At 31.1% G+C, this 16,178-nt stretch overlaps 1 protein-coding gene across 1 annotated transcript in view; it reads left to right on the plus strand.

Annotated features, from left to right (window-relative positions):
* Positions 1–3,775: 3,775 nt before the first annotated feature.
* The window catches only part of RhoGAP102A (Rho GTPase activating protein at 102A), a 147,016-nt gene continuing 134,613 nt past the window's right edge, over positions 3,776–16,178 (plus strand). Inside the window, exon 1 of the mRNA XM_072529968.1 lies at positions 3,776–6,166. Coding sequence (XP_072386069.1) covers positions 4,373–6,166 — 1,794 coding nt within the window. The 5' untranslated portion in view covers positions 3,776–4,372. The remainder of the gene's footprint in view (positions 6,167–16,178) is intronic.

Below are 16,178 nucleotides of genomic sequence, written 5' to 3' on the forward strand. Positions count from 1 at the left end.
TCGACACAATTTAAAATAGTTTTAAGACCAATGTCCTTTCTATTTCAAAAGTCGTGTTCTACTGCCAGGGAGCGTTCGTAGTCGATACGCCGGTTCTCGTGCTCTTGTTGATTTTTAACTTCTAAATTGAATGAAGCCTTCTTGGATTCGACGTCTTCGACGGTAACAGGATATTGGTTAAATAATAAAACTCAAAGTAGCGTGGTAGCACACCAGGCCAACAAGGTCTAGCGGGGCTAGTAGTATATGACGACTGGATCCCGATCGGAAGATATGCTGCTCCTTTATACACATCATGTTTGAGAATTTGCAGCAATCTTTCACCAAGAGGCCAATGACAGCGTAATTAATAACAAGCGCTGTGATTGGCCGGCCAAAGTAACAATCTTTGTCGTGATTGGTTACTTTGGCGACATGTTAATGATATCAATATTGTTGCGACAACGGAAAACGCAGTACGAGAGGCTTACGTAGCACTAAAGGAAGCGGCTACAAAAATGGGTTTAATAATAAACACCAATAAAATGATATACATGATAATTTTTCGACTGTTCTAACAACCATTCAAATTTCGTCATTTTGTGTCATGTGGAACAATTTCACCCAATCATGTCAACATTAGACTGATAATTGCATTCAGTGCAATTTTCAATCCCTATGACAACACGATCGAGTTTTACAACTTCATCCAAATAAATTTAATGTAAAGGAGAAAAAGATAACAAATCACTCGAATAGATCAACTGCTGTTAGCGAATTAGCAAAAAGTGGTGTAGAAGAACAACAATTGCTAAAAATTACTGGTCATGGCAATCAGAATTCTATAAAACCATACTTAAATCTCGATCAAAAACACCACAACAAGATTATAAATATTATGCGTGGTAATAGATCTTCTATAGTAGAGAACAGCAACGAATCTAATGTTAACTTAAATTTTAATAATTGTACTTTCACTAACTGTACTTTTAATAAATAAATGTTTCGTTATGTTGAGTTATGATTTTTTTTTTTTTGAAAAATTATCCGCCGAATGTCAATCGGACATTGATGAATGCCTCATAAGTTCATGACAAATTTTTAAAGCTCGTTGCTTGGTAACAGCACTCAGCCTTCGGCTTCGTACTCAGCCTTCGGCTTCGTGCTGTTACCGAGGAACGAGCTTTCGATTGTCATGAAATTATCTCGTCTGTTATCAATGTCCTAGGGATATTACTACTGAAAATAGGTACGCAACCACAAATACTACGGCCACTTGTTATAGAAAACGACGTCATCAAAGCAGTTAACGCATTTGTATACCTGGAAACGCTCGTCAATACTGAAAATGACACTACCGCAGATATAAACCGCAGAATTTGCACGGCTAATAGATGCTATTTTGGGCTTAATCTCCTTTTTAAATCTACAGTTATATCAAGAAATACAAAAGTAAAACTCTACAAAACAATAATACACCCAGTCCTAACATATGGTTCAGAAACCTGGAGTTTCACAAAAAGCAATGAAAACATGTTAGGATGTTTCAAAAGAAAAATACTGAGGCAAATCTATGGAGCGGTAAATGAAAATGGTGTCTGGAGAAGACGATAAAACTTCGAACTCTATAGAATATACCAGAAATCAGATATTGTAAAACACATTAAGATAGGACGTCTGTGGTGGGTAGCCCATGTAATGCTGATGGAGCAAGCCGAACCAGCTAGAAAAACGCCCCTTGATAGACCTATTGGTCAAAGAAGAAGAGGAAGACCCAGAACAAGATTCCTAGATAACATAGATGAAGATGTAAGAAATATGAAAATACGTGCTTGGCGGAGGAAGGCGATGGATAGGGATGACTGGAAAAAAATTCTTGGGGAGGCTAGGACCCACACAGGGTTGTAAAGCCAAAATGATGATGATGACATATATCACATCTGTGACATAAATTTGCGCTTTACTTTTTTGCATTTCAAATTAGCGCTATCTTGTGTCAAAAAAATATTACAGAAACATTAGTTCAATAAAAAAAAGATTATTATTGTTTCGAGATATTTTCATTTTACATATCAGCTGCATAACTCTGGTTTAACGCAATTACTTCAAGCAACAAAGGAAAAAGAGACAAAAACATCAATACTTCTGAATTTTGGTATGAAATACCTTTAACTAAAGTTAATAGGTTCCAAAATATTAAAGCAGAAATCGTATACGCTAATATTTTTTTACATACATCAGTAAGATAGTTCATAAATCTTGTAGGATTTGACGTCAAACGTTTTACGATTTGACATCATTTTACGTTTTATAATAAATTAAAATAATATGAAAATGCATTTTATTTACAAACCCAATTAAGAAATAGTTAAACTGAATCACATTAAACTTTTTGTCAAAATAAGTCTTCGGTATGTTATCATATCATTTTATTTATTGCATTTTTTATAAATAAGTTCTATAAAAGATGATCTCATATTAAATAGCATAATTTGTTCAAAAAACACGACTGCAGTATTTATATCTTCACAAAGTTGATTTCGAGTGTTTCTGCCCGAGGGAGAATGACAAATTCTTGTAGACACGTTGTTTCTTTATTGTGGCCAAGGAAAATGACAAACACGACCATTCCAGCGTTCAGGAGAGTTGCTAATTAAGTATGTTCTCACTGCCTCGTATAATTCAGGTTGCAATATCTTGCATGAATCACATATTTTGCTTTAAGTTTAATGGCAATTCTTCGAACAAACCAATATTATCATTTTTTATAATGTAAATAGTTCTCACCATTTAAATTACAAGGTACCTAATTCGCATGGGCCTAAAAAATGATTTAACACGATACGTTTATTTTAAATTCATGCTGGAAATGCTTTTCTATTTTAACATATTTAAAATAATTAAAGATGTAAAGGTTCTCAATTAATTAGGGCAATCAAAGCAATCAAATAATAATTTAACAACGCAAAAGGCATTGGATTGCTCTTCTCCATTTGTTTTCTGTCCAGCGTCAGCATTTTCTCTGATGCCGTACCGTAAAATGGTACAGAAGATATTTAGACATAATCAATATGGAGTTGCAATGTTTAAAACTCTTAGCTCCCTTAAGAAACTACTTTGGATTTCAAGCAACTCATAATAAATAAATTTGAGAGTTTGTTCTTTGTAAATATTGTTTGTACCTTCTCACTCTGTATTCTGTACTTCATCTCTTACAGGTACAATTTTTTTGAAATCCAAGAGGACTTCGAGTTTATTTAACATATAGTGTCAAATACATCTTGTCTTCAGGATTTATTTAATTTGAACTCACATGTTTATTAAATTAAGACCCAATGAAAACATAACAATCAAATTTTAAGAAATATCGAAAGCAATGTACTAAATAATTTTTAAAGTTAAACCAGATAATTTAATTATACAAATCAATCGTTTTTATGTACTTATTGATAATTATTTAGTATGTTTTGGTTTAGTTATATACTTTGTATTAAGATCGTACTTAATATGCCAGAAATTCTAAACAAAATTAATGTTATTTGTGTAATTAAAGCAATACAATAGATCTAACGAATTATTAAAAAATATATTAAGCACTTTTAACAAACAAACATCACGAATTTAAAACTATACTATCCTTAATTATTATCAAAAGATACAAAATCTCGTCAAGTGATTTTTCATTTATATGTAAAGTTTATTCTATGATCTAATATTTATCTTTATTTTCTCGTCTAGCTCACTACATATCTGTTGCCAAATGTGATATTTTTATTCAAAGTAATCCGCGCTCTTAAGTCTGTCTCCTCAGTTCTCACCAGTCTCAGTCAGAGCGTTCGCGCAATTTTTAAAATTTTAGAATATCGGAAAATGACAGCCGACATACTGTTACCGGTGAAATTTAGTTTTTTTTTCTGCCGGAATGATGACGAAATTAATGTGCGCTGAACTGTTATTACGGCCAATTAACAAAAAGTACTAAATAAAATATGTGACAGTAAACATTAAATAATATTAGTGATATTATTTGTAAAATCAGTGACCATGTAATTTACGTGATATAAGAACCACCAATACCAATAGTTTAGCAGGACTTTATAACCAATTAAACAGTATTTTATAAACCTCTCTAATATAATTGTAATAATTTTATAAAATCTACGATTCAAATTTTTAAAAACCTACGCTAGCAGATAGTGCCAAGTAGTTTCAATTTTAGACTATTTTATTCAGTGGAGTACATATTGTTGAATATATATTTTAATTGAAGAGGAATACAAGAGAGTTTGAAAAACTGCCAAGGAGATTTTAAATCATGGGATACGTGGTCAGGCAACAGTCCTGCAAATGATTTGTGAACGTAATGTCAAGATTGTAATTAAGCTAATAAAAGATGTCTGAGAAAAGAAATTCTAGATTAAAAGCACTAGGTAGAAGTGCCAGTACAGAATCCACAGAGTATTCCATAACAATGGGAAAGTCAGTAAGAAAAAAGAGTAAAAAGGCAAAACCGAAAGAAAGATGGCTACTTACAAGAAAAACTTGGCGTTATATGGCCGACGCTGGAAGGAAACTAATACCGGATGGTGCTCAGAATAGACTAGAAGATATTCCTAAAATAGAAGCGTATTTTCAAGAAGTGTGCAAGAAAGAACCAAGATTTCTGTTATGGCGAAAAAACTCCTATCCTGGAGCTATCGGGTTTCGACAAAAGAAGAAAAGAGTTTCTAGGAAAGGTGGTAGCTGCCGAAATGCTGTATCTGCTGATGAGGTGAGTTTGGGTAAACCAGAAAAACCAACAAGACCTACTCATCTCGCCATTGAACATACTTCTACAGGAAAATTCGACGTAAGAAGATTAAAGGAAGAATTCCTAAGTCGTAATGGTAATCCTTCAGGATACTCCAGCTATGATCAAAAAATGAGTCCCACGGGGACAGAAGAGGAAACAGCAGAAGACAAACAACTTATAAACATGTTGGAACAGTATCTTACTTTAGGCAAAGAAGAAACAGTGCCCGAAAAAGCAAAAGCAGATTTTAACTATCAAGATCTAGTAGACAAACTACAACGACACTTAACATTACATGGTGGAGATTATTACAGCGTTCCACATTCATCACATTTGCCAACCCAACATGTTCATTTTGAAGGAGATCACATGCAAAGATCCCTTCTTGACACTTTGAGTCGTTACTATGGTCAATCCACAAACAGAGATAAAATAATTAGTGATTTATTGACAGATAGAAGGGCCTTAGAAAAACTATACTTCGAGTTACGAAAAACCAAAGGCTTTCGGGGAAGCCGAGGTGGTACTGGCTATACCACCTCCTTTGCTTATGGACCACAAAGAAGCAATTATGAAAATACTTCTCACAATAGACTTTTAAAAGAAAGTCCTTCGACTCCAACTCATCCTCCACCATTGATAGAGGTGGTAACTGCTACAACGGAACCTTCCTTTCACAGCTGGGGTACACAAACGTTACCGATACCGGAAGCTGTATTGCAAAAAGTTGAAGAGGAATATAAGAAAATTCAAGAAGAAAGAGGAGACGAAGTTCCAACGAAAGAAGGTAAATCATTTCGTAGAAGAAGTAGTGTAGATAACGACGACATATCGCAATCAGTAAGTGACACCATAAAACGTTATCTTAGGATGGCCCGTAAAAAAAGTGTAGATGTGGACAAAGTGGACAGATTTAAGAGAGTGAATTATGACAGAAATTTACGCAACATTAAAGCAAAAGGTGAAATTACTAAACCCGGTGATGATGATGGTTTAAATAAAGGTTGTCAAACCAACGAGGATTGGATCTTAACCTACCGCGATTTAAAATTTTCTGATTTGTACGATGTTTCGGACGTGGAGAGCAGATTTTCGAGCTCGAGAAGTAGTATAGACATTGGGGTGGTAGATGAAGGTGCAAAATCTCTGCCTTCATCTCCCCCCTCAGTGAAAAGTGGGCATTCTTTTTTAAGTCAATTACTGCATGGTAAACACGACAAGCATGATAAAAGTGATAAATCTTCTTCAGCAGTGACCAGCGGTGCCACCATGCAGAAGAGCAAATCCTCTTCTAGTGTGATGCACCATGGCAGTAGATTGATGGCAAAGAAAATATTTAAATCAAGGTCCAAAAGCCAGACTAGGTCATCGCATCCTTGTAGTTGGACTCCGCAGGTGAGTGTTTTTTATACTCGTTTTTATTATATTTCAGTCTTAAATATTGTATAAGCCCTTTTTAATTTAAATAAAGTTTGTTTCATATGGTCACAGCTATGGAATATCATATCTGTTAGTAATTAGTAGATGATTCTGACAATATATGTTGCCTAATAATTCCTATTAATTTTCTGTAGTTTTTCGAACAACTGTAAAATTTTATTTTAAAATTTATTTTACGAAAAGTTAAGATTTAATACGAGATAAGATATTCATCTCTGTAATTTTCTGTGGGTATTTATACACCACCAATTTTTATCATCAGCAGTTTATTATAAAAATATGTTTTTTTGTGTTTGTATTCTGGCTTATCTATATATCACTACACAATACTATGCGGTAACGTTGTTTTGAAGTCTTATATTTTTATGCTTGCTTTGTATTATCTAACTCTAGACCTCTATACGTCAGTCTCGGAAATTTGAATCTGCCCTGTTTTGTTGTCTGTATATTTTATTTTGCTCTATTTATCCATCGATTTTCCTTCCTTGTACCTTTTTTTACTCGTTTTTTTTTGTAATATTTAACCAGAAGATTACCGTTTTTCTTTATATTTTTGACTATTTATATTATTATTTGTTATTATACTAGTAATCTTTTCTTGATACTTTTCTGAATGATTGTTATAATTTTAATAAAAACTTGTTGTTAATGTTTTTCTTTGTATTTTACTATTTTTATTAAATTTTTTACTATAATATTAACTTTGTCTTAATACTTTCTGGAATGAGTGTGATAATTTTAACAAAAACTTTTAAAAACCATCAGAAATATATTAAAACTCTTTGGTTATGTCATAAGAGCCCAGTTCATATCCATTTTAAAGTATATCAATAATTTAGTTGGCTTCTGACGATTTATTTAACAATAAAAATAATTTTGAACAGATGTCATATTAAAAAATAATAATTTAGTAAAAATATCAACAAATTTAAAATTAAACGTAGAAATTTGCTAGGAAAATCTACCCGAAATGTTTTGAAAATAAAGTTATCAATTAATTTTTTTACATGAGATAAATTTTTTTTGAAAAATCATAAATTTGAGCCATAAACAATCTATCATTTCTTCCTGAACCCATTGTATATTCGTCCTTTAGCCTTTTGGTTTTCTGTCGCCATTCTCGTCTATCTTCTCAGTCTCCTGGTCAAAGATCTCTTTGGCATAACTTTTTGGTCTTCATCGAGCCGTGTTGTTTTTGGTTTTCCTCAATTTTTTTGCTCAGATGGCTGCCAATTTAATATTTATTTCATAGTCGGTGGTCTGTCATTCGCTGTACATGCCCGTACCAAATAAGCTGTTTTTACTGTCTTTCTTCCATGATGATAGTTGTTCTGTCATGATTTGTCTTATTCCTTTATTTTTTACGTGCGTCATTCTGGATATATCTGCTGATCTGCACCAAAAATTAATTTCCAGAAAAAAAAATTTTGTTTTGGTATCTCAGGGGGTTGCCAGGTGTCACATTCATAAAGTACAATGCTTTTAAAAATACTGCTATAGCTGTATTTATGTCTGCTTAGAGACAATTTTTGACCAGTGTAATGAATTCAGTATGCTTAATGTTTTTTTCTTTTTATAATTCGTTCGATTTCTGTTTCAGTGCGTCCATTTCTTTTCATGTTTGCCCCTAAATAGATATGTTCCAAACATAATAAAATTACCTTTTCGTCTACTAAGTTAGGTTCATCGTTTTTTTTCTGGTCTTTTTATTTTTTAATAATTGTTTAATTTTGATAAATTGACAAAATTCTAGCTTTAATGAAAGGACTCCCATTCAGTTTTCGAAAACCAAATTAAATAAACTATATAATTTAAATGACGTCCAATCTAATTATTCAGATCAACATAAGATGTCTACAGTTAAATCTTATGTTTACAGATTTCTTACTATAACTATGTTCACCCACAACCATAAAGAAATTTTAATAAATATCATGTAACATTGAATACCATTAATCTATTACGTACAAAGTAAAATAAAAGGATACTGTCTAATATAAAAATAAAACTAGCTCTTAACACGGTCAGTAATTTATATTTACAACACAGGCGTTTACTCACCCATGTCTTGATAGATTGTAGATTTCACAGGGGTCGGAACCTCATGGGCCTTTCCGTACTACGACCAGGAAAATCTTTTGTGTGTACCCTAAATCTATGTTTAGTCCAACAGATCTAGACTATTTAGACAATCCATTATTCATTTTTGATAGACATTTATTATTTCCCCAGGGCCAAAACCGACCTTTCTTAGGTATTTATGATGTTGGCGAACAGTTGTTTTTAGCAGGAGATATGATCGGCCATCACCCCTGCAATTTTGCAAAATCTGTTGCTCAGTCATTTTTCGCATTTTATAGACATACTATCTAAATATGCAGTATTATATAGTGTCTAGTAAAAATATTTTCCCAGTAGGCTTGTTTCTTTAGTAGCGGTATTTTTATGTGCGCATTCCAAGAAAGCTTCCCATTAGCGAAAACTTCAAGATATTTAACTTCTTATGATAATGACAACGTGGCTCCATTCATGGTCATAAAGATTTAATTATTTATTCTTACCCATATATCTGAAATTTAAACAATGTTGTTTTAATAGTATTTGAATTGAAAAATTGAATGTCCTTCTTTCAAACCGTGTAGTTACTATTTGTAAGGTACATTACATGCTATTAAAAATAATACTATTATATTTACGTCTAATCGCTATAACTACATGGTTTATCTGAATAACCCAGAAAACAAAATTCTTCTCTTTTAAGCTTTAAAAGAGTGTTAACAAATAACCTGGAGGATGCTTGCAATTCTTTTAAAATAAAGTCTAAGATAAAACTCATCTTAAATATTTTTGCCAGTTTTAAAAGTATGATATAATGCTCTATTTTACAGAGCTGAAAAAATGACATTTTTAGAAATAATATATTTGGTAGGCTCTTTGATATTTTTGATGATCTGTATGATTTATCAAGCTTAAAGTTTGGGTCATATTTAATAAATATTACATTAGGGAAGAGCATTTAAAGGACATCTTATACTTTTCAACTAGGTTTCCGCAAACTCACCTATTGGCTTTTTAAGTAGTCAAATGAAGTATATAACTATTTGAAGAGGCTGCGTTGGTCGTACCTACATACCATCGAGGCTACGTTAGTCATACCTATTCAAAAATACCTTCTACTTCCCTTGTAGGCATTATTTCATAAATTGTTATAGCTTTTTCGTGGTCTTCTTAAATACCTTGAACTTTTGGCTCTATTAAAAATTTTACGTTTACTAGTGTTTAGTTTTTCCAATTTCTTGTTTCACCAAGGCATCTCCTTATTGATAGTTATATTCTTGATGAAGCAAACTTCCTCATAACAATTTATTATCCTTATATTTTTTAGGGTGAGGCAGTTTCGAGTTCTTCTATTGTTTTAATATTATAACTATCGCCGTCAACATCTAAGCTTAGTTTTTCTTGTATGAACTTTAGTCAGTCTCCTTCGTTTAATTTGCATTATCATACAATCTAGGGTAGGTTTTCTTTTTTAAATTTCTCCTTTTCGTCTTAAATATGTTAAATTTATTGCCAATTTACGTCAAACGATAATGCATAACGTTTTAAAGGACCGATCCGAATCAAGCTAAATTAGTTTAATACTATTCGTCTAATACTACTACTTACTTCACGTTCATGTAAACTAAACTGACAAACTGCCTTAATAGAAAATTAGAAAGTAAATATGTTTGTGATAATTTTTTTGTTACATCCTTAAAATTACACTAATAATTGTCAAACAAATCCTTCAATTGTAGTGCTACTTCAAGTTAACGTTAGTTTAATATTTATATTCAAATTCTTTTAATGTAATAATTTTTCACAATTAGCTTTGAAAGCAGTTTTATTGGCAGTTCTCAGTACAAGTACTATTCTTTGTTTTTAAACCATCACTTCACATCACTAAGGATTTTGTCCTTTGTCTTTTTGTGAAGTAATGTTTTAGAGTAGTTTTATGTCCTCGAGATTATCGTTGTAGTGTACTTTGTTTTAAAATTTCTTAATTATTTGTATATTACTTAAATTTGCACAATTCTGAACTGTCAGCTGTCTATACCAGTGGTAATATTTATTTATTTATATTATTTTATTGTATTATAGTAGTAGTTCATTAAATACGGACAAAGTAGATTGTTGTCCTATTAATTATTATATTGTTTTATAGCGGATATCTAATTTTTCGTTTACGCTAAGTTTAGCATAAAGTAATATACCTCGCAAAATTTCCTTGTGGAATTCCTAATTTATTTTAAATCTGTATTAAATGAAGTTTTTCATTTTATTCTAAAATATCTTTCAGATATATAAGATTGAAGAAGTTCTGCGTATCATCTCGACATAAACTTTGTAAATTAAACATTCGTGTTAAAACTTTATCAAAAACATTAAGAAAACAGTATCATTTGAATTATGTTGTTTATCTTGTGAACTTGGTAGATTTTGTATTTATGGAGTCAAATATTTTAATCAAGTTTTCGTCTGCAATTGTTATTCTTATTCTTTAGCAAGAATTTCTGAACATAATCTAAATCAATCGGATAATAACTGTTGTCTAGGATCAAGAAAAATAAGTGAAATATCACAAAAGCTACTCACGGTTTTTACTTTTTACGGACACACAATGTATATATATATATATATATATACATATATATATATATATATATATATATATATATATATATATATATATATATATATATATATATATATATATATATGACGCAACAACAAGTCGGTAGACCTTTCGTCGATAGCGAACGTTGAGATTCTAAGAGGATGTGAGAAGAATTATATATAACTATTAGTATTATTACTAATTTATCCTTTGTAGAGACAATTTGTTCTTTGTTAAAACTTTGCCAATTTCAAGAACCTCTCTACAGCGTATCCTGACTGAAGAGCTGCATCTCCATACTTAAAACGTTCAATTGAACCAATAACTGAAATCTACTGACCATGCATTGCGAAAAGATTTCGTTTAATAGACTATTAACATCAACAAGTGGATGCAAATTTTTCGAGCAAAAGATCCTAAGCGATGAAGAACATTTTTACCTTGATGGCGTTTTTATTTGTCAAAATTCCCGCATTTGGACCATACTTTTTTGCAAATGAGGCTGATGAAGCAGTGACTGTTTCTGGTGCTCGATATTGCAACATATTCATGTGGACTATATATGGTTTAAATAAGATGGTGGCATATAGCCTATGAAAAACATCAATTACTGTATGTAACATTTCCTGGTCGTGTGATTTCCCTCATCGCTAATCAGAATTTGCCCTCTAGATCGTGTGATTTAACACCAGTGGATTTTTTTATAGAGTTATTTGAAGTCAAAGATCTATTCGATGCCAAAAAGCTTACAACTACCCGTGCATTAAAGAAGCAAATTTAACGTTGCTTTAACGAAATTGAGCCATATGTATGCAAAATAATTATAACAAATTTCGACAAAAGAGTGCGTATATACTAGCAAAGCCATACCATTTGCCTAATGTGCTATTCCATACATAATTATCATATTTACTTAATTATTCAATATAAAATCTTAAGTATATATATATATACATATTATAATATATATATATATATATATATATATATATATATATATATATAAATATATATATATATATATATATATATATATATATATATATATATATATATATATATATATATATATATATATATTATAATTCTGATGATCAGATCGGGTTTCAACAAATGAAAAACAACTAGGCAAGCAACATAATTTTAAATCATTTCAGTTTTCACGGTTATTAAATAATCTTAGATTCCAGTCTGTCTAAAGTTATGCCCAGTAGATTTTGCGTAATATTACAAAAGGACATATCCCTGACATACTTTAATGTCAAATTAATAAAAATATTTTCTCTATTTTTACAATATATTTGGCATATGTTTGAAAATAATCTTGAGGTCAATATCACTCTGGTCTCAGAAACTTACGATGTTTACTGTAGTTTTTGTTGTCTGTTTATAACAAAAATAAATGAAATTAAAAAAAAAATCCTCATATTTAGAACTCTTAGCATTGAAATATTATATATAGTTTATAATAAAAAGATAATTTTTTAAACTTACGGGTTATATTTTGATAAACAGATATATTTAATTATATTTCTATTTTTAGGAAAAATTTCAAATTTTTAGGAAAAACGTAAAAATACGTCAATTAATATTTAAAGGGGGAGACATTATGTCATATTTAATCTTGCTGGGAATGGCACCCTCTTACCCCTCGTATCATATCTTAATTTTTTTTTAACTACTACCACTTTTTTTGTTTGGTATTTGGTTTCTCCTCTTTGTACTAACTTCAAAAATGTGTAACACGTGATGGTTAAAGTGATTAGTTTACGAGAAAAATAGATACAAACGCAGGAAAACTGGATTGAAAAAAAAATTATTATTTTAACAATTTTGTTACAAACATTTAGTATGAACATTTCACTAACAACAATTTTTACAATAATTGTTCAAAGTGACTGCCATTCACTTACGCATACAATATTACAATCTATTTTGAAATTCTTCTCTGATATTGCTTAACAAGTCTGCATTTAATTGTTGACATTCATCCTCTATTCTTTGTCGTGAATCATCCAGAGATTCTGGATGAGTACCATATTTTTTTGTTTTTAAATACCTTTATAAGAAGCAGTCTAGGGGTGTTAAATCCAGTGACCTAGGTAGCCAATCCATTATCTGCCCTCTTCTACCTATCCAACGAGCGGGATAAGTTTCGTTTAAAGTTGTCGCACATGTAAAGTGTGGAGGAGCTCTAATATGTTAAAATACAACCAAATCTTTTAAAAGGTTATCATTATTGTCTACTATTGTTCTAATACGATCAACCACTTGCCTAACCAACTCAAGATACGATTCACCATTTATGTTTGAAGTGATAAAGAGGGGTCCGATAATGTTATCACCTAGGCTACCACATCATATGTTTAACCTTTAAGGATGCTCTGAGTGAAATTCACGCACAATATGTGGATCACTCTCAACGAAGTATCGGCGATTATGTCTGTTCACCTAGCCAAAATGAGCATTCGTTTAAAAAGCAAATATTGGTTAACAATTGTGAAATGTTAATGATGCATTGTGTTATTAATTCACAGAATTAGACGACGATAAAAAATTTCTTGATCGAATTATACTTGTACATGGAATATCTCTTGCACCAATTTAATTTTGTATGAATGGAACTTAAATTATGGAGGATTTGAAAGGCTGCAAAAGGTGAAAGACGGATTGCTCTGCTTATTGTTGACAGTGACTGTGAATGCCCAGCCTCCAAGTTCAATTGCCCTAAAACGGCTACTTCGAATGCTTCGTTATTTACTATACCGACAGTACATGTCTAGTGTTGTGTGTTACATTAAAAATTCTATTAGCAGCTCTTGCGTAATTATTTATTTTATAGTATAAATCTACAATCTAGATTCTTTCTTGCAAAGTGTAAACCATTTCAAGGATCAAATTGCACATGTGTCAAAAACCTCTGTTATAAGTTATAAAGGAATTAAACAACTTAACTTATGTATTCAAATCTTTTTAGTAGCTGGTTCCCGTAGATTATCAAAAAATTGTCAATTGTATGTAACGTTATTCAGTAAAAATTAGTGGCAACTACATTACAAAGAAATAGGGGATATCAGACCCTTTTTTAATTGAGACCTTTTCGATAGCTCTCTATAAACACCCTGCAAAACTAAAGTATTCTATAAATTTTGTAAAGTAGAAAATGACAAATAATATTTCATTAGACACGTTTTTTAACAGTTTTGTCTTGCAGTTTTCGTTAAGTTAATTTTTATTTCGATATAATAGTTCACTAGTTACCGACCATTTAACTAGTGGCGATCGTCTAATTTTGTGAATTAATAACACAATGCATCATTAACAATTTACAATTGTTAACCAATATTTGCTTTTTAAATATAGGCTCATTTTGGCTTGGTGAACAGACATAATTGCCGATACTTCGCTGAGAGTGATCCACATATTGTGCGTGAATTTCACTCACAGCATCCTCAAAGGTTAAACATATGATGTGGTATCCTAGGTGGTAACATTATCGGACCTGTCTTTATCACTTCAAACATAAATGGTGAATCGTATCTTGAGTTGGTTAGGCAAGTGGTTGATCGTATTAGAACAATAGTAGACAATAATGATAACCTTTTAAAAGATTTGGTTGTATTTTAACATATTAGAGCTCCTGACAAGTAACCTCATTCGCCGAATAGGGCGCTTTATTTGGAAAAATAATGTTTGAAGTATATAGAGAAAAACAATTTTCGATCTTTCAATAAACATTATAATTCAAGAAATAAAACGGTGAAAAAAATAAAAAAACAAAATAAATATTATGGGAATAATACTTCTTCAAACTACTGTCAAATTTGGATTTCGTGAATTTTGTAGTGGCCAAATATCTATATTCAATAAACCGGGTACTGGACGGCCCTCCGATACAGTTTTACAAATGAGAAGAAAGTTTATGAAATAGTTTTAGCTGACCGTAAAGTGAAGGTACGTAAATTGACAAAGACGACACGAATTATTCATATTTTGAACAAACTTTTAAATGTGAAAAAATTATCCTGCCGATAGTTGCCGCGTTTGCTGACCATTTACCAAAAACATGATCGGGTGACCACTTATCGGCAGTGTTTGGACTTTAATAAGAGCAAACCGTCGAACTTTTGTCGTCTATTGGTAATCGTTAATAAAATCTGGATCCACACCAGAAAATAAAATAAATATACGTCAGTGGACCGAAGCCAGCAAAAGTGCCCCCAAGCGGCCAACAGTGGCTCAGTGGATCGGCAAGATTCTGGCCACCGTATTTTGAGAATTCAAAGGCATAATTTTAATTCACTGTATATTTTAGTAAGTATGTAATGTTTATTCAAGAGTAATGTTTATTCATGACAATGCACTGGCGACAAGAGCGTTATAACAACAGCAAAATTCATTAGTTTCGAATTGTTTTCTCATCCGGCTTATTCTCCTGTTTTTTTTCTGCTTAAATTATTATCTGTTCCTGAAACTGAAGAGAAGGCTCGTAAATAAAAAATTCAGCTTAAACGAAGAGAGAATTAACAAAACAAACGCCTATTTTGTAGAGCTTCCAGAATCGTATTATTTGCGCGGCAAGTTAGAAACTCACACCAAAAGGGTTGTATTTGATTAAAAGGAGTTTATAATAAATGTTTTCCAAGTCAAAGGAGGTTACTTACCTGACCACCTAGAACACGAAAATAAGACGAAAGACAATTTATATACCATTAGGTTTGACTTCTCAAAAAATTCAAAATTTAATATTTCTTATATAATTGTCTACTCAACATATCCCAGAGCTATGTCCGATAACGGGTTTCCTTGTGAAGATATCAAGCTTGTTTATTTTTCCTATCATTTTAAATCTAAATCTATAACTACTTCTTTAATTATCCTTCTAATTGTAGAAAAATGGCTGAGTATTATTTTTTAGGTATTTTTGAGTTCACTTCATTATATATTCATTATATTATCATATAATAATATAATGTAATATATAATTATTATAATTAATATAATGATCAGTATAATAAATTGATTATTTTTTTTATTTATACACAAAATAAAAGAACAAAACAATAATTTACTATCATACGATCGTGTATTTTGTTCAACCAATACAGATACATAAAAAAATGCAAGAAAAATCTTTTTGCATTGGAATTTGCAATTTGGAAGAAAAAATATGAAAAATTTTTCATCTCTTAAACATTTATCACTATGGGTATTATTTTTGTTGTACTTAAAAACTCATTAGACATGTTTTGCTTTATAATCAATTAGAAGTAGGTATACAAAACATTTCAATATTTTTAGATCTATACT

Source organism: Diabrotica undecimpunctata, chromosome 4 (genome assembly GCF_040954645.1).
Source record: "Diabrotica undecimpunctata isolate CICGRU chromosome 4, icDiaUnde3, whole genome shotgun sequence".
Classification (NCBI taxonomy): domain Eukaryota; kingdom Metazoa; phylum Arthropoda; class Insecta; order Coleoptera; family Chrysomelidae; genus Diabrotica; species Diabrotica undecimpunctata.